The sequence below is a fragment of the Cenococcum geophilum genome, assembly GCF_001692895.1.
Source record: "Cenococcum geophilum 1.58 unplaced genomic scaffold K441scaffold_28, whole genome shotgun sequence".
Taxonomy (NCBI): domain Eukaryota; kingdom Fungi; phylum Ascomycota; class Dothideomycetes; order Gloniales; family Gloniaceae; genus Cenococcum; species Cenococcum geophilum.
This window is the reverse complement of record NW_027137586.1, coordinates 276,407-297,722: the sequence shown is the minus strand read 5'-3', so window position 1 is coordinate 297,722 and position 21,316 is coordinate 276,407. Positions and strand designations below refer to the sequence as shown.

General features: G+C 49.4%; 8 protein-coding genes across 8 annotated transcripts; 4 read left to right on the top strand and 4 right to left on the bottom strand.

The window, feature by feature from the left end:
* The first annotated feature begins 1 nt into the window (after position 1).
* K441DRAFT_697296 (HIT-like protein) lies at positions 2-1,219 on the top strand. Its single transcript, XM_067652962.1, has 2 exons — positions 2-190; positions 240-1,219. Exons 1-2 carry the CDS (start codon positions 79-81, stop codon positions 1,013-1,015), a joined length of 888 nt encoding a protein of 295 aa, XP_067502606.1. The 5' UTR covers positions 2-78; the 3' UTR covers positions 1,016-1,219.
* Positions 1,220-1,649: 430 nt separating this feature from the next.
* On the bottom strand, positions 1,650-3,433 carry K441DRAFT_567191 (uncharacterized protein; the record flags this gene model as incomplete). The annotated part of the gene is made up of 5 exons (XM_067643786.1): positions 1,650-2,530; positions 2,579-2,876; positions 3,019-3,066; positions 3,121-3,264; positions 3,317-3,433. The coding sequence occupies 5 exons, from the start codon at positions 3,431-3,433 to the stop codon at positions 1,650-1,652; spliced, it is 1,488 nt and encodes a 495-aa protein (XP_067502605.1).
* Positions 3,434-4,298: 865 nt separating this feature from the next.
* K441DRAFT_661858 (uncharacterized protein) lies at positions 4,299-5,923 on the top strand. Its single transcript, XM_067648948.1, has 3 exons — positions 4,299-4,467; positions 4,566-5,002; positions 5,133-5,923. The coding sequence occupies exons 1-3, from the start codon at positions 4,396-4,398 to the stop codon at positions 5,437-5,439; spliced, it is 816 nt and encodes a 271-aa protein (XP_067502604.1). The 5' UTR covers positions 4,299-4,395; the 3' UTR covers positions 5,440-5,923.
* Positions 5,924-6,569: 646 nt separating this feature from the next.
* K441DRAFT_638586 (IF-2B-domain-containing protein) lies at positions 6,570-8,466 on the bottom strand. Its single transcript, XM_067646545.1, has 2 exons — positions 7,731-8,466; positions 6,570-7,679 (listed from the first exon to the last, which is right to left on the bottom strand). The coding sequence occupies exons 1-2, from the start codon at positions 8,283-8,285 to the stop codon at positions 6,729-6,731; spliced, it is 1,506 nt and encodes a 501-aa protein (XP_067502603.1). The 5' UTR covers positions 8,286-8,466; the 3' UTR covers positions 6,570-6,728.
* Positions 8,467-8,589: 123 nt separating this feature from the next.
* Positions 8,590-10,857, top strand: K441DRAFT_567282 (uncharacterized protein; the record flags this gene model as incomplete). The annotated part of the gene is made up of 3 exons (XM_067643792.1): positions 8,590-9,020; positions 9,075-10,453; positions 10,724-10,857. The coding sequence occupies 3 exons, from the start codon at positions 8,590-8,592 to the stop codon at positions 10,855-10,857; spliced, it is 1,944 nt and encodes a 647-aa protein (XP_067502602.1).
* Positions 10,858-11,481: 624 nt separating this feature from the next.
* On the bottom strand, positions 11,482-14,471 carry K441DRAFT_687892 (uncharacterized protein; the record flags this gene model as incomplete). The annotated part of the gene is made up of 8 exons (XM_067652134.1): positions 11,482-12,413; positions 12,472-12,848; positions 12,920-13,071; positions 13,128-13,267; positions 13,322-13,831; positions 13,886-14,213; positions 14,263-14,288; positions 14,381-14,471. The coding sequence occupies 8 exons, from the start codon at positions 14,469-14,471 to the stop codon at positions 11,482-11,484; spliced, it is 2,556 nt and encodes an 851-aa protein (XP_067502601.1).
* A 1,476-nt stretch (positions 14,472-15,947) lies between these two features.
* K441DRAFT_566618 (uncharacterized protein) lies at positions 15,948-17,111 on the bottom strand (the record flags this gene model as incomplete). Its single annotated transcript, XM_067643753.1, has 1 exon — positions 15,948-17,111. A coding segment is annotated over one exon (1,164 nt), but the record flags the coding sequence as incomplete, so codon positions are not given.
* A 947-nt stretch (positions 17,112-18,058) lies between these two features.
* Positions 18,059-19,352, top strand: K441DRAFT_661853 (uracil phosphoribosyltransferase). Its single transcript, XM_067648947.1, has 2 exons — positions 18,059-18,328; positions 18,435-19,352. The coding sequence occupies exons 1-2, from the start codon at positions 18,146-18,148 to the stop codon at positions 18,945-18,947; spliced, it is 696 nt and encodes a 231-aa protein (XP_067502599.1). The 5' UTR covers positions 18,059-18,145; the 3' UTR covers positions 18,948-19,352.
* The last annotated feature ends 1,964 nt before the right edge of the window (positions 19,353-21,316 follow it).

Genomic DNA, 21,316 nt, shown 5'->3' with positions numbered 1-21,316 from the left:
AGCTACCTTGAAGCTCAAGAACTGCTGTTACCCGTTACTGCCTCATACTAAAGGCTGTTAGGATATTCACACTTCAACATGACCCCGCGAGAAGAGCATGAAGATGCTATCACGGCGGAAGAAATGACTACCACAGTCGTTCCGGGTCCTACAAGCCGTCGACCGCATGGACAAAAACGCCCAAACGCCTGTATGGTTCTCTCTTCCCTTCCAAGAACCCGTGCTCATTTGATTGACAGTTACAGAGCTCATGAAACCAAAACAACCCAGAACCCCTCCCACTGCTCCACCCAACCCTCCTACCGCAAACCGACACATCTTCAAGTCTCGCAGTGGCTTAGGTGCCTATATCGACTCTCCCGCTTCCTTCCCTCCTAGCCGTGTAATCTCGCACTCAGACCAATTCGTTGTGATCCATGATCTCTACCCCAAATCTAGCGTGCACCTTCTCCTGCTCCCGCGCGACCCTTCCATCTCATCTACACACCCGCTGACCGCGTTGAGCACTCGCCCCGAGTTCCTCTCCGCTATACGCGCTGAAGTCGACAAGCTAAAAGGCCTCGTAGCCTCCGAGCTGCGGCGCCGCTATGGCGCCTTCTCCGCCTCGGACAAAGCCCGCAACGATGCGCTGGAGCAGGCCATGGAATCCGACGACCCGCCCTCCGAAGCCGAACTCGAGGCGCAGCTGCCGCCTGGCCGCAACTGGGTGGACAGCGTCATGGCGGGCGTGCATGCGCATCCCTCAATGTCCCACTTGCACATTCATATTATCTCATGCGACCGTTTCTCGCCGTGCTTAAAGAATCGGAAACACTACAATTCATTCAATACAGGCTTTTTTGTTCCCATTGAAGATTTCCCCCTCGATGACGCGGATGTGAGATGGCATCCGGGACGTGAAGGCTATTTAAGAGAGGATATGAAGTGTTGGCGGTGTGGACTAAATTTCGAAGGAAAATTTGTGAGGCTGAAAGACCATCTTGAGGAGGAATTCGAGGTGTGGAGGAGGAAGTGAGAGAGCTGATAGAGATTCAGGTTGTGGCAACAAGTATTGATGAGGCGTTGCTGCCATAATGAAGTAAAATAAGATATCCTGTAAGCTATTTCAGAGGAAGGTGGAAAAACTAGAGCAAAAATCGGATGGATATGCTTCGGTAGCTTTAGAGAGTGCCTATAAAAGCGGAGAGCCTTTGTGTCAATGATCGTGGCGTGAATACAGACGACAACTGAGGTTGATAGAACTGCTTTAGAGGACCTTTAGATCAGTAAACAATGTCTAGATTCATTTTCTAAACCGCTAGATTCGAAACTGGACTAACATGTTATTGGAAAGCGAGTATCGTATCAGTCTCATGGTCAGAATATAAACGCATATTACAGAGTACCGAGAATCTTAAATTTTAGAGGTGTTGCCACCGCGCTATCTAAAACAAGTCCCGGTATATGTTACAATTGAGCATAGAAGCACTATTCACTACCCCAGAGTAGAGGCTATCTTTCTCGTGCTATGCACACCACTCAATATCTCATTTTTACTAAACGCAAGTCAGATAGATTTAACATGTCCAAAAAGGTTGCCTGTCCATTTTGATAGCGTGTTGAAGGTACCCATGCACTACGATTGGTTTAATGCCATTTCCATAGCCTCTCTAGCCACGGATGACCGTTGTCTTCACAACGTTTGTATCCAGCGCATGCAACTCAACCGGAAATTTGCATTTATCTCCGAAAATACAGTTCTTACCACCTTTAACACCAGGTTTTGCTTCCGGGGCCGGGCAACGATGACCGTAGATGCACTTGACATCTTCGCAGGCACTGCCATTCTGGCAAGGTGCCATGCGTGCAACAAGCCGCAAGGTTGCTACTTCGGTAGGCGTTGGGTTGTATCGATGGACGTGGGTGCAGTTGTCGCCAAACGGGCATTCACCACGCAAAAAATGGACATTGCACATCTTGATATTCTTAACCCGATTCACCTCTTCTTTATCATAATTGCGGACGGGGGGGTCAACACGTTGACCTGCACGATTGCGGGATATAGTGGCTGGATTGTCATCGCGCGACAAGGCCTCATATGTAGGGGATGGTGATTGGCCTGGCGGAGGAGGCGCAGCGGCTTTTGTGGCCCAAGTGGACTGCTGAGCTGCCTGAAGCGTAGGAAATTTTTCGACTGGAGCAACTGTGGAGACTGAGGGAGTGGGTGTTTGCTGTTGAGTCGTGTTTTGTGGGGCCCCAAGGCCTAGCTGGGCCATACCTCGAAGAGGTGGTGGAAAAGGTGGTGGGAAGCCGTTGGGGACATCAAAAACGTTGATTTTGCTGCTGCGGAAAATAGTTTCGAATTTTTTGGTGTTAAATGGTAGCGCAGAAAGTTCTTTTTCGAATGGCACGCCTTCAAGTAGCGTAATCCTATCAAGGTATAATTGCTCTGTAGATAGCTCTTCAAGCACCCGAGCGTAACCATTATCGTGAGAGCAACCGAAAAAGATATGACGACAACGGACGTCGTGTATGTAAAGTTTGAAGGTTTCTGGCAAAGTTAGGTAAAGCAATCTTCAGGATGGTGTCCAACTTATACCAATCAGCTTCTCATCTGCGCGATCTTTACCAGGACCGACATCAACAAAATCAAACAAAGTTCTGCCGCGGGTGAAACCACGGACAAAATCTTCAACTTGAGTAATATTATCGACAATACCAGCCCGAACACATATATTGGCGAGCCCTTTGACATTGGCGTAGATGCGAGCCACAATTTTGACATCCGAGGGAATCGATGGCATGTAAATTTGAATATACTCGCTGAGGAGTGTTTGAAGATGGGCCGCAGCTTTCTTGCCGCCTGTTTCAGCGGCCTTGAGAAGCTCGTCTTGAAACTAATAGAGACAATTAGTATGCGTTTCGAAAAGAAGGATTGAAGACTTTGACAAAGGTATGAGAGATTTGACCACATCTCTGAAAGCACATCTCAATGGTTTGTGCAATGAGAAAAAAGCATTAAATCTCTTTGGCACTTACAATCATCCCGTCAGCATCAATTAGTACAATCACGAAGGGATCGCGCTCCTAATAAATTTGTTAGAGTTAATTCAGCTTATCGGAAAACTGGATTATATGTACCATAAAAAGTTGCATCTGACGCATTTTGTTTTCTAGTTCTTTCTTTTGGCGTTGAACAGTGCGATTATACTCGCGTTCACGATCATGATCTTCGCATTCCTTTTTATGTTGCTCACTTAAGTAGTCATAGCGATGAAGAACCTCCTGCATGCAGTCAGTTGGAGGGCTCGGTGGTGAGATAGAGGGAAGCTTTGACCGTGATCAGCTCATTTCTAGCAGCATCAACAGCAGCCAACTGCTCGAAGCGAGCCCACAAGGAGGTTGATGTGTTAGGTTCCGTCATATTACTTGGTAAGCTTGGAGCGGGCGACATCAGGAAGACTGTACTGATGGGAACACTTCACAACTAAATAGGTCGGAGTGAGTAGGAACAAAGATGGCGAGCTTTGAAATGGAGTGAGAGATGGCTGTCGTAGATAATAAAAGCGATGCGGCGAAAGAAGGTTCTAGGTAGTTAGTGAGGCAGCGTATGGCTGGCACAGCAGCGTTTCGACAGGCGCGGGCGCAAAAGGGGTTCGGTGAAGGGGCAAAGGAGTGGTGAATGGTAGCACACAAGGGTGGAATCTTCACGGGTAAGGTGGCTCTATGATTTGCTGTGGTAGGTGAATTTAACGGTGACTTGCGCCGCTTGGAGCGTATTTGTGCAGAAGGCTTGTGTGAGGCTTCAGAGAGGCTTTAAATAGACTGGGAGCACGCCTTTCCACGGCACAGGTTGCGGGCCTCCACGGACGCCTTCAGTGTGTAGCCGTGTAGCTGTGTAGCAGCAGTAGTTATGCAGCTGTACAGCTTTGGGATTGGCTTTGTCCGGTGAGGCAGTAACCGCGAGAAGGCCAGGCAGTGACTAGACTACCCGTACCGCTGTCGCAAATGCTTACCACGGGTACAGGCAGTGACTACACCACCCTGGCGCATCCGGTTAAAAAGCGCGTTTTGATCTTGGCAATCAAACGGCACAATTTTATACCTTTAAAGTAATAAGCACGACCATTTTAACGTAGTTTAACGTATTTTTGGGCATAAATCCGCGCTATTTGATCTGCGCGATCAACACGCGCTTTCAACCGGATGCGCCAAGGTGGTGTAGATGGTGAATCCTTGTCCCAGCTCCACCCTCCACCCTAGCCCTCTTTTGCACTCCCCTAAACCTTGCTACTCCCCATTGCGAGCCTAGCCTCCATCCAGGGTTAAAGCCACGTTCATCCCAATACAAATAACACCACCACGCTTTTATTGCGACTCTCCCTCAACCTCAATATTCCCCAATATCTGCCCGCAATGGTCGCCTGGAAGCTTTCCACCCTTCTTCTCCTGTCTCTCCGGGCATTCAATGCCTTTGCCCAGGTCGATGTAAGTTGTCGCACACCACACACGCACATAACCGTCGATGACATCAATTCAACCTAATCTCTCCGTATGCTCCCGCTGACGCTTATCGCTCTCTACAGGCCTCAATTGAGGAAGAGATCGATGAAGATGTGGCCCAGACGCCTAATCTCAAAGTCTCCGTCTCCGCATCCTTCCCGCAATCCGAAATCTTCGGTGTAAAGCTGATCAACGGCCACCCAACCCAAGCCGTCATCTCTATCGCCAACTCCGAGCCGGGCCCGGTTTCTGTTGCCCTTATCGGCGGTTCCCTTTATTCCATCCAAGGGATGCCGCAGATCCTCCGCAACCTCACCGCTCAGCGCTACAGTATCGAGGTTCCAGCTGGCGAGCAGGAGTCGGTCACCTACAGCTTTGCAACAGAGATGCACCCGCAAGACCTGCGTCTACAACTCGTGACAGTCCTAAAGGATGATAAGGATGCTTTCTACACGATGCAAATCTTCAACGAGACTGTCAGTGTTGTTGAGGCGCCTACCAGCATCTTCGATCCACAGATGTATGCAATAATCCGTCCCTTCCATATCCCGACCCTTCCGTGCCGCGCTATCCCCCTTTCTGTTGCCCAAACTCGTACACCGCCAATTTAACCATCTGTAACACAACCGAGATAACTTACATATTTACAGTATCTTCCTCTATGCCATCCTTCTCGCAGCCTTCGGTGGAACCGTCTACTTCATCTACAACACCTGGATCACGACCCTCTTCCCGCAGAAGCGCCGTGGTGGTAAAGGTGGCGAGCGCGCCAAAACTTCTTCCCGCGGTAGCAAGAAAGTCGACCCAGCCGACCAGGCTGGTGTTGGTGCTGATGACCCGGCTGTCACGACCGGAGCTAAGGCCTATGACGAGAGCTGGATCCCCGCGCAGCATCTGCAGCGTCCTGAGGCGAAGCGCGTCAGGAGCGGAACCCCAAAGACTAAGATCAGGGCCTAGGGGGCAAACATAACGGTGGTCGGGGAGGAGGCGAAAAGGAGAGGGAGGCAGTGTGTTTGAATAGACACAATAGACAAGCTGGGATGGGGCGAGGATTTCTAAGCTAAAGTTGTAGTAGAGGATCCAGATTTGGAGGCGAATGGCGATGATGATTCAAGAAATTGACTCATTTGGGTAGCCAGGTGACTTTTCCGCCTTGGAGCATACTTGCGTATATGCATGGCGAATTGATAGGGCAAGGTTGGTAGGTCGGATGGGAAAAATGTAGACTTCATCACGTGAGCCTCAAAAGTTGGCATTTTTGTATATTGCATGTCAGGACGGAAAAAAAGTGTATGATCTGGGATTGCAGAGTTCAATAGTCAATGCCGTTAGTCTGCGAAGCAGCTGAACTTTGAAAGGAGTGAATTGAGGGCTCGCAGCGTAATCGCTGACAATCTAGTGGCAACACCGCTTTGATTCATCGAAAAATTGAAGAATTCAGACAATTAACAGTCCGAACAAGTTATGGGCTGTTCGGTTGCAAATCGCCTCCATTTCATAATCTGCGCTTTTTAGTGTCGCCCGTTGTGTAATTAGTGGCGGCTATTACCGTGGTTCATTTGTAATTGAGTCGATCATTCGGTAAGGCTCCAAATGAGGCTCCAAATGAAGCTCCAAATGAGGCTTCGCACAATGGGTGATTGACGCCGGTGAGCGGTTCGAGTGAGCCCCTCTCTGCCACCAGGCCTCTATCGCAACTCCCTACTTTGGTTTAGTAATGGAGTCTCCTCTTCGGCCAACGCCCTCTCTGCGATCGACGTTTTCTACGCCTCGCCCACCTCCCGTACGAGCCGTAGTAGAGTTACAGTGACGCCCGCGACGCCCCAGAAACAGGCTTATCGCGATCACGAAGGTTAAGATAATGGTATTATACAAGGCTTGTAAATGCGATAGCAGTATCGCAGTCGGGGCGTGTGGAGTCGCTATATCACAAGAAGTCGTCACTTTGGCGCGTATGCGAGAGCTCTGGATTAATATAGAATATGGAACAGGAGCTCGAAGCTATATATTGAAACGATGCCATGAGCCTTATTTCAACTACTGTATACAGTATAGCTTGCAGATTTGACGCGCTTACCGATATGGAGGACTTTAGATTCAGATCTACCGAACAACCATCTTATATTTACATTTACAATATGAGCCTCCATATTGAATATGGAGGTTTCAACCGAACGGCTTCTTAATTTGCCCATCTAGGGTCATCTTACAACAGGAGCTCTCATTACCATTACAAAGCTATACAATTAAGTATTCGTGCTAATCCGGTGTACGACCGGCACTGAACTCGGTGGTAAACTCCCATATTCGGTCACAACCATCTTGATATACTCCGCTGGTGTCACATCGTACAAGATATTCAGCATCTGCAAATTAGGCTCCTCACGCCACCACTTCAATACTTCACCCTTTCCCTTCTCTCCCACCTCTCCTGCGGCATCAGCGGCGTTCTCGGAATCTGCAGACTTGCCCTTGAGACCAACCAGCGCTTCCCGCTCCGCCTCCGATAGCAATTCTTCAGCGGGGGCAACTTCGTTCCCGACAATGCTGTCTAGAGCAACCCGCTCAGTGAATTTCACACTCTCGCAACACACGATGACCGGAATGTCGCGCTCATGAGCCAGCATTGCAACGACCGCGGTCCCCACGCGTGAGTAGAGTCTCCCGTTACTCATCATAGCATGCGCGCCGAGGAAAACCTTGGTTGCTTCTTTGACTGCGTGCGCAGCTGCGCTGACAAGGCTATACTGCACTTGGAGACCATGCGCCGCAAGATTGCGGGCGAGCTTCCGACCTTCAAAGAGAGGCTTGGAATCAACGATAATTACGCGGAATGGTGTTCCCGCCTTGTGCGCCTTGATGAGTGTGCTTTGCACGATGCTGCTGGAGGCATAGGTCAGGATTACGTCACCCGCTTGGATTTTCTGGGAGGCGCTTGCGGCAATCAGCTCGTCCGCGGCGGTGATCCGTTGAAGGATAAAGTTGTCGATGGAGCTGAGGAGATGGGATTTTGCGTCTGATTCTGTCACTTGGGGGTCGATTTTGATGATGACGTCTTTGAGCCAGCGGATTGCATTGCCCATGCTTATGCTGATAGGGCGGCAAGATTTAAGGTAGTCAATTTGGGGAGAAAGATGGTGGGCTGTTAAATGTCTAGCTAGAGAGTTGCCGGGTGGTGTTGTGTACGATTCGATCACCTGGGATTATTAATAAATGAGCGGGTAGTGGGGTATAATTGACGTCCTTACACTTTTAAATGCCAATAACATCGCAACACACCGAGCAGTGCTCCCGCAGACTACATAACTGCTCATTTGGAGACCTAGAGCAAGCACAGTAGGATGAACCTCTTTTACAGCACCAGCTACAGTATGCTGCCTTGGCTGACCGTACAAGTGGCCGAATAGACCAACTTGCTTGGTATCTTTTTTTAGATCTTTTGGCGGGGTGGCAGTTTGTGACCCCCTTCTTCGAAGTGGCATAGGCCGAGATTTCTCAGACTCTTTCGGCGGTTGTTTCGACTCTTTCTGCGCTTGCTTGGACTCTTTTGGTCCCTGTTTCGATTCCTTTGCAGCAGGTTTTGGCTCTTTCGGAGGACCAGTGGCTTTTTGCTGAGCCCTTTTTGCAGCCTTTTCTGCTTTAGCTCTTTTCTTTAATTCTGCGCCTGATAGTGTAGGAGGTGCTGCCGGTTCTGGTCCGGCCGTCTTCTGATTTTCACCCTGGGACTGCTGAGGCTTTTGACCTGAGTCATTTGGTATTGATGTCGGTAACTCCTGGTTACCACCAGACGGTTGATTGCTCATACTGCTCAATGTACTTCTCTGGAATGAAGTGTCAAGAATAAATGTCAGATAAAGGCACCAAGCTGGTGCGGAAGCTTAAACCTAAAACTCTCGGTATGAGCCTTTGAAGATGTTCAACTGGGTAAATTCCCAGAAGTGGGCAGTTCATCTGATGTTCAGATCATGGGATTTTGGACGTGGGATGAATATGACTGATTCGCAAAAGAAAAATTACAGGACGGATTCCCCACGGTCTCTGACTCAGCTGTTTTTACCTATTAGCGCCGGGTAACCTTAATTCAGAGCCGCTTCATTGACTTCAACAATGGCAGATCGAATAACCTCTCTGATAGACCTTCCCCTAGACATTCTTGTTCTTATATTTCCATACCTTGATGCTAATAGCTTCCTCTCGCTCTGTAGCACCTGCAAAGCCTTGCAACAGTCTTCTATCCGCTTGGATAGTTCGTTCTGGAGCCAAGTCACCCAATGTACCTTCCGTGTTCCAAACCAACCAGTTGTGCAAGCCGATGGAGAACGATGGCAGAAAATGTACCGCAGGCTACTAACCCAAAGTCGCGTCTTCACATGGGGTAATAATACGCATCTTTGTTTGGGCCATACACCTGAGGGACACGACGCCCACATGGCACCGCAGATGCGGCGCAGGTGGACGTATCGAGATTTTCACGTATCCTTCCCAACTGAGATGGAGAGGACAAGGGAACTAGGTATCATTGCTGACATGCAGTGTGGGTATGTTACTATATCCGTGCATTTCTCAGACCGAAGGACTAATCATATATGCAGGGGCTGGTCCACCACGCTGCTAACTTCAAAAGGTTGCCTCTATACGGTTGGCGTACTAGATGGCTTGCATGTTGCCCGTGATCATAGTACAGACGGGCCTCGACCTCTGCAATACCCTCCCAGCTTCCCACAAGTCAACGAGAGATACGAGCCTTCTGTTGCCATCCGTCAATTCTCCTCAGGACGATCTCATATTCTGGGCCTCTCTGATAGTGGTAAGATTTGGTCGTGGTACGCTGCGTATCAGCCGTCGCTCCAAGTCAAATTCTTGCATGTCGATGTCAACGAGACATCGTCCAGTTCAGGCACCAGCCAATCTACGACAGAACAGAGGCGGAGCACTGGCCGCGTTAGACAGGTTATAGCTGGATGGAGTAAAAGTTCAGCATATATATATGGGACTGGAATAATACTCTGGACTCCCGTTAAGCGGAACGATGGCGAAGGGGAAGTGGACACTGTGCTCGTAATGGAGTCCGTAGTTCCAAAGACAGCATATCAGCGTCAGAGAAATTCCTCTCGCGGCTTCAAGGAAGACGAAGCTCTTGGAGAAGAAGTTGGCTCGGTCGTCAATTACATCGTGCTGGAACACTTCGTGGTGTTTGTGACCGATATTGGAAAGGTTTTCACAGCTAAGATGACCTGGGATGGCGATGACGGAAGTATTCCAGAAATCCTGGAGCTTCGAGTATTACGCAATGACGCAGGAACCACCTCGGACGTTCAGGGATCATTCCGGTCATTTGCAGTATTTAAAGGTGGCGAAGTTATTACGGCTCATCAAGATTACCTCGAAGAATGCTGGGAGCGCCGCTACAATGATTTAGATCAGAACGAGATCACGGGCCTAAAGTGGATTCCCGCGCTTCAGCATAACAATGTTATTTCAGTTGCGTTCGGCGACTACCATTTCCATGCACTTCACAGTACTGGTCGGATCACCTCATACGGTACAGAACCACAAGGTTGTGGTGCACTCGGCTTAGGCGGTGATGGCGACCCAGAAGGCAGAATCAGAGGGATTCGGTATGTAGGATTTAGCCGGGATGGCAAACTCCTTCCACATACTTACACTCATGGTCGACAAGTATGGTTCGAACCCGAGAAGAAGCAGTGGATACGATTCATGACCTCTGGAGGTAAAGATCCAGAAGAAGCAAAGGAGAGACTTCGCATGACGGTCACAGATGCGAACGTGCAGGGCGAGATTAGCGAGTGGTTTGAGCAAGAAGGCAAAGACTGGGATAAATATCCAGACTTCAAGGATGCCGACGAAGACGGACTAGGCGCCTACTTCGCTCTAAGCGTCAGTGCCGCTGGCTGGCATAGCGGTGCACTGGTCCTAGTCAACGAAAGTCTCGCAGCTAAAGTAACAGATCGTTGCATTGTAGCAGACCCAGACACAGCGGAGCTTGGCCAAGTTGAAGGCGAAACTAGTGTCCCGGGGAAGCTATCATCATCCCCTGAACCAAGTTCGTCTCAATCTTTAGGCGCTATTACTAGTACGCTTCGCTGGGTTAATAGTTGGGCTCGTTGGTTTTTAGGCTTACCTTCGTTTCCAGATAACTATAACGGGCTTCCTGCGGCAAGGCTTGCTCCACGACGGCTCTTCACCGAGCCAACGATGCACGGTGCGTCTCCGGGCAAAGGCTTTAAATACATCTGGGCGGAGCGTTCCTTTCCTAGGTTGCGGCTTGCTGATGGGACCGAAATGCCCGGGCAGGTTCCCTTCTCGGAATGGAGATTTGGGAGGCCGGACTGGCAGCTGGACGTAGATGTCTAAGCCTTCAAGTTGATCAAAGGGACCAGCACTGATTATTATTGCATTAATAATGTCATGCAGCAGTATCAGCATTGCTACGGAGCATTCATGTTGAAGATTAGTGTCTGAAATTTTATGAGCGGATGATATTTGCCTTTCTCGCATTATTTCAGTAATGGTTGAGGTTAGGAACAGCTAGGTTCATGCCTTTCAACTTCCTGAATGCCATGCCAATCATCATGAAACCAACAAGTTTGCATTCGACCGACCCTAACCAAGTTTTACCACCAAACCTTCAGCTCAGGTCATGAGATTGTAACTGTAATTGAAATATTTAGATATTATCGAATACTCCCTTTCCATAATAGAATTCTGGGGCCTAATTATACGAAACATTGGTATCCTGGTATTCCTACTATCCACTGCATTACCGCCAGTTTTGATTCTCGTGAAACGTGCACTACGCGCAATCGCAGGAGTGGTATCATGAACATACAATGACAAAAAAAACCGATCGGTTCCGTCGAGACTGAGAACCGCCCTGACCAAGTCCATATTATCTTTCCAACCTTGACAAAAGAAAAAGTTAATCTGCCTCAGTCACGGCAAATGGCACCACTTTCCTTCCACTTGTATGGAAGGGGCTTAGACGGCACCCTGCAATACCGGGTTCTCCTTCCCGAGCGTCGTATGATGCGATGTCGCGCCACCGTTGACACCTCCATTGTGCAGGGAGTAGTTCTGGTCATTCAATGCACGCTCAACCTGGTTGCTGAAGCCATTGGAGTTACCGTAGATAGGGTCCTGAGTGCCGTAACCACCAATATTTCCATNCCCGCCAGTGTTTCCATGACCGCCAGTGGTGCCTTGACCAATCTGGCCCATGGCAGTGTTATGTGGCTTCCGGGTAACAGATTCAATCTTCGGGAGGCTGGAGGTCTCCTTTGCCGAGCCAATGCTGAAAACTGGGCTCTCCCATTTACCACCCTTAGCAGCCAGTTCCTTGAACTCGGTAGCCTTTGACGAGATACCACCTGGAAGCGAGATGTTCTTGAAAATGGAGTCGTGCTGGGTAACAGCAACATTGACCCTCTTCTCCTCTGTCTTAGCCACCAACTCGTCCTTCTTCTGCTTACCTTGCGTGATCTGCTTGTTTATGGCGGTGAGATAACATTGGTAAATGTTCTGAATATTCTCGGGATCCGGGTTGCGCTTAGCATCTTCCGCTGCACGATCCGCTTCAGCCTTGACTTGGTAAAGTAGGCTGTCAAACTGGTTGACATTGTCCTTGATCTGCCTCTCCAAAATTTTCTGAAGGGCTGGTCGCATGACCTTGAGCAGAAGTGGTTTGAACAGGCTAAAGAGCAACTTGTGGTTGGATTTTTTGAGTTTGATGGATAAGTTTTTGATCTCAACGTTGACTTTTTTGACTTTGAAGAAGTGGATCTTGTCAGATGGGTCGGCTGTCTCCATCTCAACCTTAAAGCTTAAACCATTGCCGCCCATGAAGACATCACATACACCCTTATCGGTAATGGAGGGGAAGCCCTGCTTCCTCTTGACATAGTAAGACACATCTGCATAACACGTCAATTTGTGAACGAGCAGTGGTGGGACAAGTGTTCATTAACATACCTCTAAGGTCCATCTGAACACCAGAAACTGACAGCATGACCTTGCTCTTGCTCTTATTAGTAATCTGCTTACGGCCCCAACGCCAGTAGTTGTCGCTGCCAAATTCAAGAACATTGGGAGCCAAGTTGTCACTCTCAATAACCAAGTTCTCGACGATGGCATCCATAGATGGATCGGTATACTCGATACGGGGAATCGGCACATAGCGAACACTCTCGAAAATACCCGGAAGGATCACCTCAGTCAAATCCTTAATGAGATGAGGCTTAAAGGCCGCGTTGCTGTTCTCGTCATTGCCAAGGTCAGAGAACAGCTTCTGCAAGCTTTGGGTGAAAGCCTTATTTTGCGGGTCGGCATCAAATTGGTTACCAATAAATCTGAACTCGTCAACAATGCGGTCGGTATGGCCTCGGTAACGCTCCCGAAGGAGAACGTGTCCATGATAAACCCCTGCTGCTTGAGACATCTTCGGATGTAGGCGTCGATCTGTTTGAACCAGTTCTTCAACTCAGGGTCTTGGTCGGCATCACGATAAATGGCATTGATAGAGTCAAATAGATCGTCAGCAGAGGTGCTGTTGGCGAAGCGCTCGATGAGTGTCTATAATTCAATCAGCATTGACTGGTTGTTGGATGTAAAATCTGAAGAGAAAATACCTTCAGGTCAGCTTCAGCCATCTGCAAACTATCATCAGTATGAGCACCTTTAACGGCACCTTTACCATGGGCGGCTAGAGTCTTCGAATGGCCAGTATACTCCTCGGCAAGCCCAAGGAGGGTGTCAATGGCACGGAGATCTGAAAGTTGATTAGCCTTATAAATGAATAATGATTGCGTTCGTTGACACTCACAATCTTGATGACCTTGAATTTCCACAACCATCTTCTTTAGGCGCCAAATAGTCTGCTCACGACGCTCTTTAGGCACCTTGCTGCTGATGTAATTTCTGACCCTCTCACGCTGTTGCCGAGACTTGTCTTTGTGTTCCTCGGGAACGTTGTCTGAGACCTGATTCCTGAGCTCGCCAGCAGCTGCACCAGCATCGAGGCCTGAGTAGGTACCTTCCTGCTGGTCACGGAGGGCGAGGTCGGCAGCATCAGCAGGGTCGCGAGAACCAGTAGGGTGGCTAGCCTGAGTAACATCGCCAGCAACTTTCTGAGCATCTCCCTTGCCGAAAGGGACTTTGGATCTGAGCTGGTTGGTGAGCTTGTCCCTTGAAATATGCGGTACATTATGCCAGGTGTCGTCCTCTGCGGGACGATCGATCTGCGCGAGTTGCTCATCAGTAGGGTTAACGCGGTTGGCAGCGTTCTGGGCGGCGTCGCCAGCCATGTCTCGAAGGAGGATAGTCGCATCGCTCACTATGATGTCATTAGCTCGTAATCTTGAAAACCAAAGCAGTTAGTAAAACATACACAGCTTCCGGAACTGTCCATTGGATATGATAAGCGTGCCCAGTGTTCGAAGGCCCTCCAAGGCTTCATTGCCGTGTTGCTTCGCAGTTTCCTTGTCGATGGGCGCGCCAGGCTTTGTCGCGTCACCACCGCTAATCTGCTGTGTTTGCCATATGAAGTCCTGGAGGAGATTGCCCTCGTTCTTCATGAGAAGAAGGATCTTAGCTTTCTCGATAACATCTCTCAAATCACCAACGAGCTTCTGGCCTTCTGGCGAGAGCTTCTTTGACGGAGCCGAGAGCGGCTTTGATGCTAGGGCGCTGTTTAGGGCGATGTCGATTTGCTTGTTCTGGAAACATGTTAATTCAGGTCAATTGAACTCGTGAAATCTTCCTTACTGAAGGAATTTTGCCATTGGCAAATGCTATGAGATTGAATTGTTAGCTCCAGGTTCTGTAGCGAATTGGTGGCGTGACGTTAGGAATCATAACATCAAAAAAATTGAAGGGTACTGACCAGAGTAGATGCCATAGAGCTGTAGCTTATTGTTGACATCCTTCTCCTTCTGCTTAACATCGGTAGGACGGTTGACGGCCGTCGACACCATGATGAGGGTATTTGACTGGTCTGGGTATCAAGTGGTGAGTGTATGAGGAATTAAGCTGCTAGGGTATCACAAAATGCAGACACAAAACCAAATAATTGATGAATGGTTAAAGAGAAGAGGGGAAGGTGAAGATGAGCTGGAAGCTTTATTTGGACGCAGCAGGCGACACAGCAGGCGACACAGCTGCAAGCTGCAAACGTCATAGCAACTTCACCACCGAAACGGCTGCCGAGATGTCAAAGTTCCCTCAACACCTGTTTTGTCTACAACACCTGTTTTGTCTACAACCCCCTTCCCTGTACGGATTGCTAGCGGCTTGGCATATAATATATGAGAACACTCACTCCTTCCGTACAGAATGTGCCTAGACGCTAGCAATCCGTACAGGGGAAGGGGTTGTAGATCGTCCTCGAAGCTTCGTCGCCCGTTGAAGCCCCATTGAAGGCCCATTGGAGGGCCTCATCGAAAGACCCATTCAGGATTCGACAAGGGAGCTGGGGGAGCTAGACTTTGGTCGAATTCGGGAGCTATGGCCAAAAATGTGCGCTCCCTGACATGTCATGACGCATTATTGTGAAAAGCACCAACCTGGAGGATCAGCGCCATTGCTGTATCGTACTCCAGACGTCATCGTTAGCCACACCCGCCCATTTCCCGTTTCCTGCGTAACATTGCCCTTTGCTGTTCATGCCAATGCTTCCCGCCGCCGGCCACACAGTCGATCCATGCTCATTCGCTGAAGGAAGTCATTCTGATAGAAATTTGGCATCGCTGGAGATCCATCGCGTTTCAGCTGTCGTGGGAATCTTGCACGCGGTGAATTAGTCTTAGAGCTGTCGTTGCAGTAACCTGTTTGTTCACGGGCAAGCCACATGTTGTCGCGTTGCCTTGGCACCTGGGGCTGGACTGCACTTCTGCAACGCTAAAGGCGCCCTGGCCGCTGGTGGCGTTCACAATCATATGCACAGATCAAATCGTCAGCGGGGATGTTGTAACAATGACGAAAGCTATTATGGTCTTTCACATTTCTTGCAAGTCACTGTGATTTTGATACCTGATACACATAATTTTATTAGATTCCAAGGCTAGCTTCCTTTCCATAGACGAAAAGGAAATCAAAGGTGAGCGTGGTGCGCTTAATATTCAAATTCCAGTCCTCTCCCGCCATGTCCAAAGCATGCCATGGTCTAGTGTCGTGGTCTAGTGTCACGCGGGACTAATACTCATAAATGTTGAAAAAGGTCAAGTGCTTGAGATATCTGGGGATATTATGCATACCATTTAGTGCAATTAAGCATTTCTGCCAATCTACCAAAGGCCTTTTCAGTCCTCTAATTGCCTGCATGACATCCCATCTAATACTTTATATCCTCTCTAAGTAATACATCCAAGATTTCCAATCCGTCTTCTGGCGTAAAAAATCCTGCGACGACGAGGTACTCTCATAATCGTACAACTCTATATCTTTAAAATCGCTCAAGTAACGCAAGCGACCGTGTCCCAACCAACAGTCCATCTCACACTCCCCATGATGATAATTAAAATTCCTAACCCACTCAGCACACTCACTCCCCCATACACATAAGCATGTCTCCTCCCAAGCCCATTCAGCTCCGCAATCCATGTACTCACAGTCGTAAGGCAACCACAGAAACCATCCATGACACCCTCTAAGACCTGGCACCCGACCCTGCCCCCTCCCACACCGGCAGTATTATCCAAACTCACATGCTGCAAGTCGAATGCCATGCCCAGCACCGCAGTCCCGAAGATGTTCACGCCAAAGGTGCCCAGTGGGAAGGATGGCATGATACCGTTTAATTTTAAGCTAGCATAGAAGCGCAACAAGCAACCTGCAGGCGCAAATACGAGAGCAAAGACAGCTTGTCCGCGCCATGTCTCATCCGCCCAGTTGCCCTTACTATCGGGCCCAGACGGACGATCGGGGGGCCAGATGGCCATAAAGACGGCGCCCAGCCAGGCACCCCATGCCACAACAACTACGGCACGGTCAAGGATTTTGCGAAGAAGAACAAAAGGGAAGGTGGGAGTTAGCGGGTTTAGGAGGATGGCAATGTGCGCACCGAGTTTGAGGCCTGAGAGGCAGAGTGCCAGGGTCAGGATAACAACAGCGAGGAGGGCCATGAAACTATACCCACCGTTTCTCAAAATCGTCGATGTAGTAGAAATATGACCAGCAGAGGAGGGGTAGTGATGGTTTACAGGCGTTGGAAGGTTATTTGATAGTGCGAAGAAGACATCGCGCATAAAAGACGAAAAGGACGTGAAGGAGCCGCAGAAACCGGTTGCGAGGCCAACGTAAAGCGGGATTGTCTTCTTTACTTTGACGTGCGCAGCTTTTGCGGCCGCTTCACGCTCGGGAGGAGATTCTTCGTCGCTCAGACGCTGATTTTCTTCTATCCCGCCGTTGCCCCATTCATCGCGGAAAAGCCGTCGGTCCTCAGCCAGGAAGCCCATGAACAGCGTCCCAGCGAAGTTCGCCCATAGGACGCTCGTCACTACCGGAGCACCCGGGTAAAATGTCAACCACTGAAGGCCGAGTCGCGCCAATGTCCCCAATATCGAGAAAAAAACGAGATACGAGACGGTGTATAATTGGGTTGCAAATCGCGACACCTTGTGTTTCCGTGGAGATGGTTCTATTCCCCTAGGTTCCCCAGATACGGATGACCCGGATTCCTCGTCCTTTGGAAACAGCCCTGAAGAGTGCTGATCTTGAAGAGGGGGGGGAGCAGCTACTTCTGAGAGGTTCTGTTCGGGCCCGAGTCCCGTTGCCGTATTCCTACGGCTTGAAGGGGCCTGCTGCACACTGGCTCTCTTTGACTGGCGTGCATCTCTTGACTTTGATCTCTCCTGTTCCAATGAGCGATGATGATATAAACTTCCCTCCTTCGGATTTTCGACAGGTGATGGGCCCGCGAATTCATTCAAATTCTTGTAATTATCCGGGATAGTATACTCTTCCCCATCATGCTGCTCGATCCTTGACCTTGAGTGATCCGTCGTCGCAGTATTTCTCCGACTAACAGCACTTATGGCACTGCCACGCCTCTCGCGGCGAGCATCTTCCAAGTTCCTAGGACGATACGTTGTAGCTTCAGTCGGGTTCTCGATTGGCAGCGGTACATAGAGCTCGTTGAAATTGTCGTAGTTTGTCGGAAGTGTGTAGTCGTCTGCCAACGGATTCGCGCTCTGTGGACGGGATCTAGATGCGAGAGACCTGTCAGAGTGAAGTGATGACCGCTGTTGTCCGTAATGGCTCTCTCTTCTGGTCTGGAATGCCTCGTTGCCGTCATCCATGGCGCGTCCGTCAGAGCCCCACTTACGGGATCGGGATAAAGCTTAGCATGCGTTGTTGGAGTCGGACAGAAGGCTAGGGGGAATTCGATTTGAACGAAGCGCAGGAGCTCGAGAAAGGAGCGAAGTGGTAGAGGAAATAGTGGTAGTGACACGGCTTTTCCTTTGAGAGACGCATGGCGTGCAAGGGCGCTCCTTGAGCAGATCTGCTTTGTGACGGGATGACGGGCCCCACTCCTATACCCCACTTCCGACTTCTGCTACCAAAACTCTCACAGCTTGAGGGGCCCGAGATCAATATCCATATCTAATAATTTAATCTCTACAAACCGGCCTTTGCATCCTCATATTCCACAATGTCCTCACCACTTCCTCCAAATGTCCACGTCTCTAAGCATCCATGTCTGCGAGCCAAGCTCTCCCAACTACGCTCCCAATCGACCAACTCGCGCGACGTGCAGACGCTGGTCCACGAGATCGCGCTGATGGTGGGCTATGAAGCTCTTGCACAAGGCCTAGAAACGAAGGATGATGGAACCGTAAGCTTCTTTTGCTGTCCGAAACTCCCAAGCACTCATCTTCTCACCCAGTTCCAATTCTCCTCCACACCGCCTCCCAGCTCCCCAAATCTAACTCTAGACTAAGGACCACTCGCCGCTCTCGTACGAATATACCCGCGTGACTATCACACCTTCTTCGATCTCTCTCGTTCCCATCCTCCGCTCCGGCCTCAGCATGATCCCCGCTCTCTCCTCCCTCCTCCCCTTCCCCGTCCCAGTTCATCACCTAGGTCTCTACCGCGAGAAGACCACTCTGCAGCCTGTGGAATACTATAACAACTTGCCATATCACCGACCCTCAGCCTCCAATCCCTCAGCCTCAGGTCCGGCAGAGCTAGCAATTATTGTCGATCCCATCATCGCGACAGGGGCTACTGCGTGTGCGGCAATCGAAACGCTAAAGGATTGGGGCGTCAAGAAGATTATTATGTGTTCGGTCTTAGGGAGCGAGATAGGGTTGAGGAAGGCAGCGAGCGAATGGGCAGAGGGTGTGGAGATTTGGGTTGGTGGGTGTGATAAGGAGATTGACGAGAGGGGGATGATTAAGCCGGGTTTAGGAGATGTCGGAGACCGATTATATCTAACTATTGGAAAATGATAGTGGGATAAGGAGGAGAGAAGAGGGCATGGATGTTGGAGGGTGGTCTATCATGCCACGGAAGACGGATATGTAGTAAGACGGAACGGCGGAGGGAATCCTTTCGCCAGACAATTAATCTAGCCTACGTTGGATGGATCAAGTCACGGGAGAATGGAATCTCAGGATCTCGCTACGGTAATTCAAGAGCATTTGGATTGGAAAATAATTAAAGAGAGCTTAAGACGCCCGAACTTGAGAGAAGGAAGCAAAACAATATACTGTCCTTAGGACTGCGTGCTTTCTATCTACAGCCAGAGCCTATTTTCCATTCCTGATTAATCTACATTAGTTGTAATTGCAAAATGGCAGACACTTCAGTTGTGCCCTCAGGCAGTTCTCAATGGGTTTTCGATGCAAACAGGCAAAGATCACTCTTCACTAGTGCTCTAAAAATATATAAGGGAAAACCAATGGGTTGAGTGAAACAACAAACCATATCTACTTTAAAAGGGTAGAAAAGGACTGGATTGAGGTAAGGTAATGTCAAAACCTAAGCTCCTTCTATAAAATACATAACCCCAAGCCTTCTGCACATGATAAGAAAACGAACTCGTTCAACACCACTACAGTACACTTTTTCTATTTAGGTAGCAATGCCATCTGTAAGCTTTGCAGTGTGAGGAATTGAATGAACGACTTGATTGTGAATGTAGCTCTAAAACCTCTATATATACACGAAGAAGGTGGAGGTAATAAAACATAATGGGGTAATAGGTAACTGAAATGGGAACAGTGATCTGCAAGCAATATTGATCTGCAATCAATATATAGGGTGGCGTTGACGCTGTCTTGGAGCCTTCCAAGCGGTGATCTTGTGTCTCAGCACAGTGTCGGTAGTCGGTTACACCATCCCTACCTCCTGCTGCAAATAGCTCAACTTGAGCGCCCAGGCGACTGAACAACTCAAATTCCATCCTTTCGCCAGCCTTCGCTTTCAAATTTGATAATAATCTCCACCATTGAGTAGAAGTCGGCATTTGTGATGCCGTTGGTAAGAAAGAGGCCACCAAGCTCAGTAGTTGGATCGTTGGCGCCGTAGAGGCGAACGTTTCGCCCTCCTGAGCGGACTAGGAGGGGCATGATGGAGGTCTGAGGTTCTGAGACTTCAGAGGGAGGGTCGGGGACGCAAGTGAGTCAGACATGGTGGATGCAAGAAAAGGTCTGAAGACGGCAGTTCCTTGGTAGCGAAGAGTTAAAGGAAGTGACGAGATTTAGGGATCGTTCGGTTGCGCACTGACGCCAGATCAGAATCTCTGTATCAGTGCGTCTTTTAGTGTTGACCGTTTTGTAATTAGTGGCGGCTACTACCGTGGCTCAGTTGAATCTGTAATTAAGCTGATCGTTCGGTAGGCCTCCAGATTGAAGCCCAGAATCTGACGTCACACAATGCGCGATCGATCTTGATGAGCGATTTGAGTGAGCACTCTACTGCAGCCTCTATCGCGACTTTTTACTATGGCTCCTCCTTCTCAATCGACGCCCTCGACGCCCTCCCCCAGCTTTCGTAGAGGCCGAATTAGAGCTACGGCGACGCCTGCGACGCGCGGAAGCAATATCATCGCGATCGCGAGAGCTAAGATGAGGACGTCATAAAAGATATACAAGCGCGACTGAAATAGCGTCGCGATTGGGGTGGGTGGAGTCATTATTACAAGCAGTCGTCAATTGGGCTTCAGATTTGAACTGGATTTGAAATGAGGAGCTTCGAGCTCCTCATTGAACTAACGCCAAGAGCCTCAGTTCAACTACTACATACGGTATAGCTTTCAAATTTGACGCGCCTACCGATCTGGAGGAGCTTCAGATCAGAAAGTCGTCAGATCAACCGAACGATCGCGTCAGAATCTGATTTGAGCTTCAGATCAGATTCAATCTGAAGCTGCAACCGAACGACCCCTTTAGCTAAAATCTAGTTGTTAGCTTCCTCTCGGCAAGCGTTGGTGCGGAGTACCACTGAAAACTGAAACTCTGGGCAGAAGACTTCTCATTCACCAACAACCTCGCGCGCTTTCGAATGCACGCTCCACCACACCCCAAAAGCCTTCAAAAGCCTAGGAGTTTCTGAGCCACCCCTGTGAGAGTTCAGAAAATGTGCGGCCAGCGTTCCGCGCGAATTCAACTCAACTCTCCTGGTTTTCGGTACCTGAAACGCAGGCTAGGAGCGTTGCGATGGAGTTCAAAGCGAAAAGCCAATCAGGAATTGTGGAGGGACAGATTGCGACTAATGATGAGAGATACTACTACTGCCCCGTCTGCCAAGGCCGTTACGAGCGAAGCAGCTCCTTCGCATCGCATCTTTTTGTCTATGGAGCAGAAGCCCTATCGGT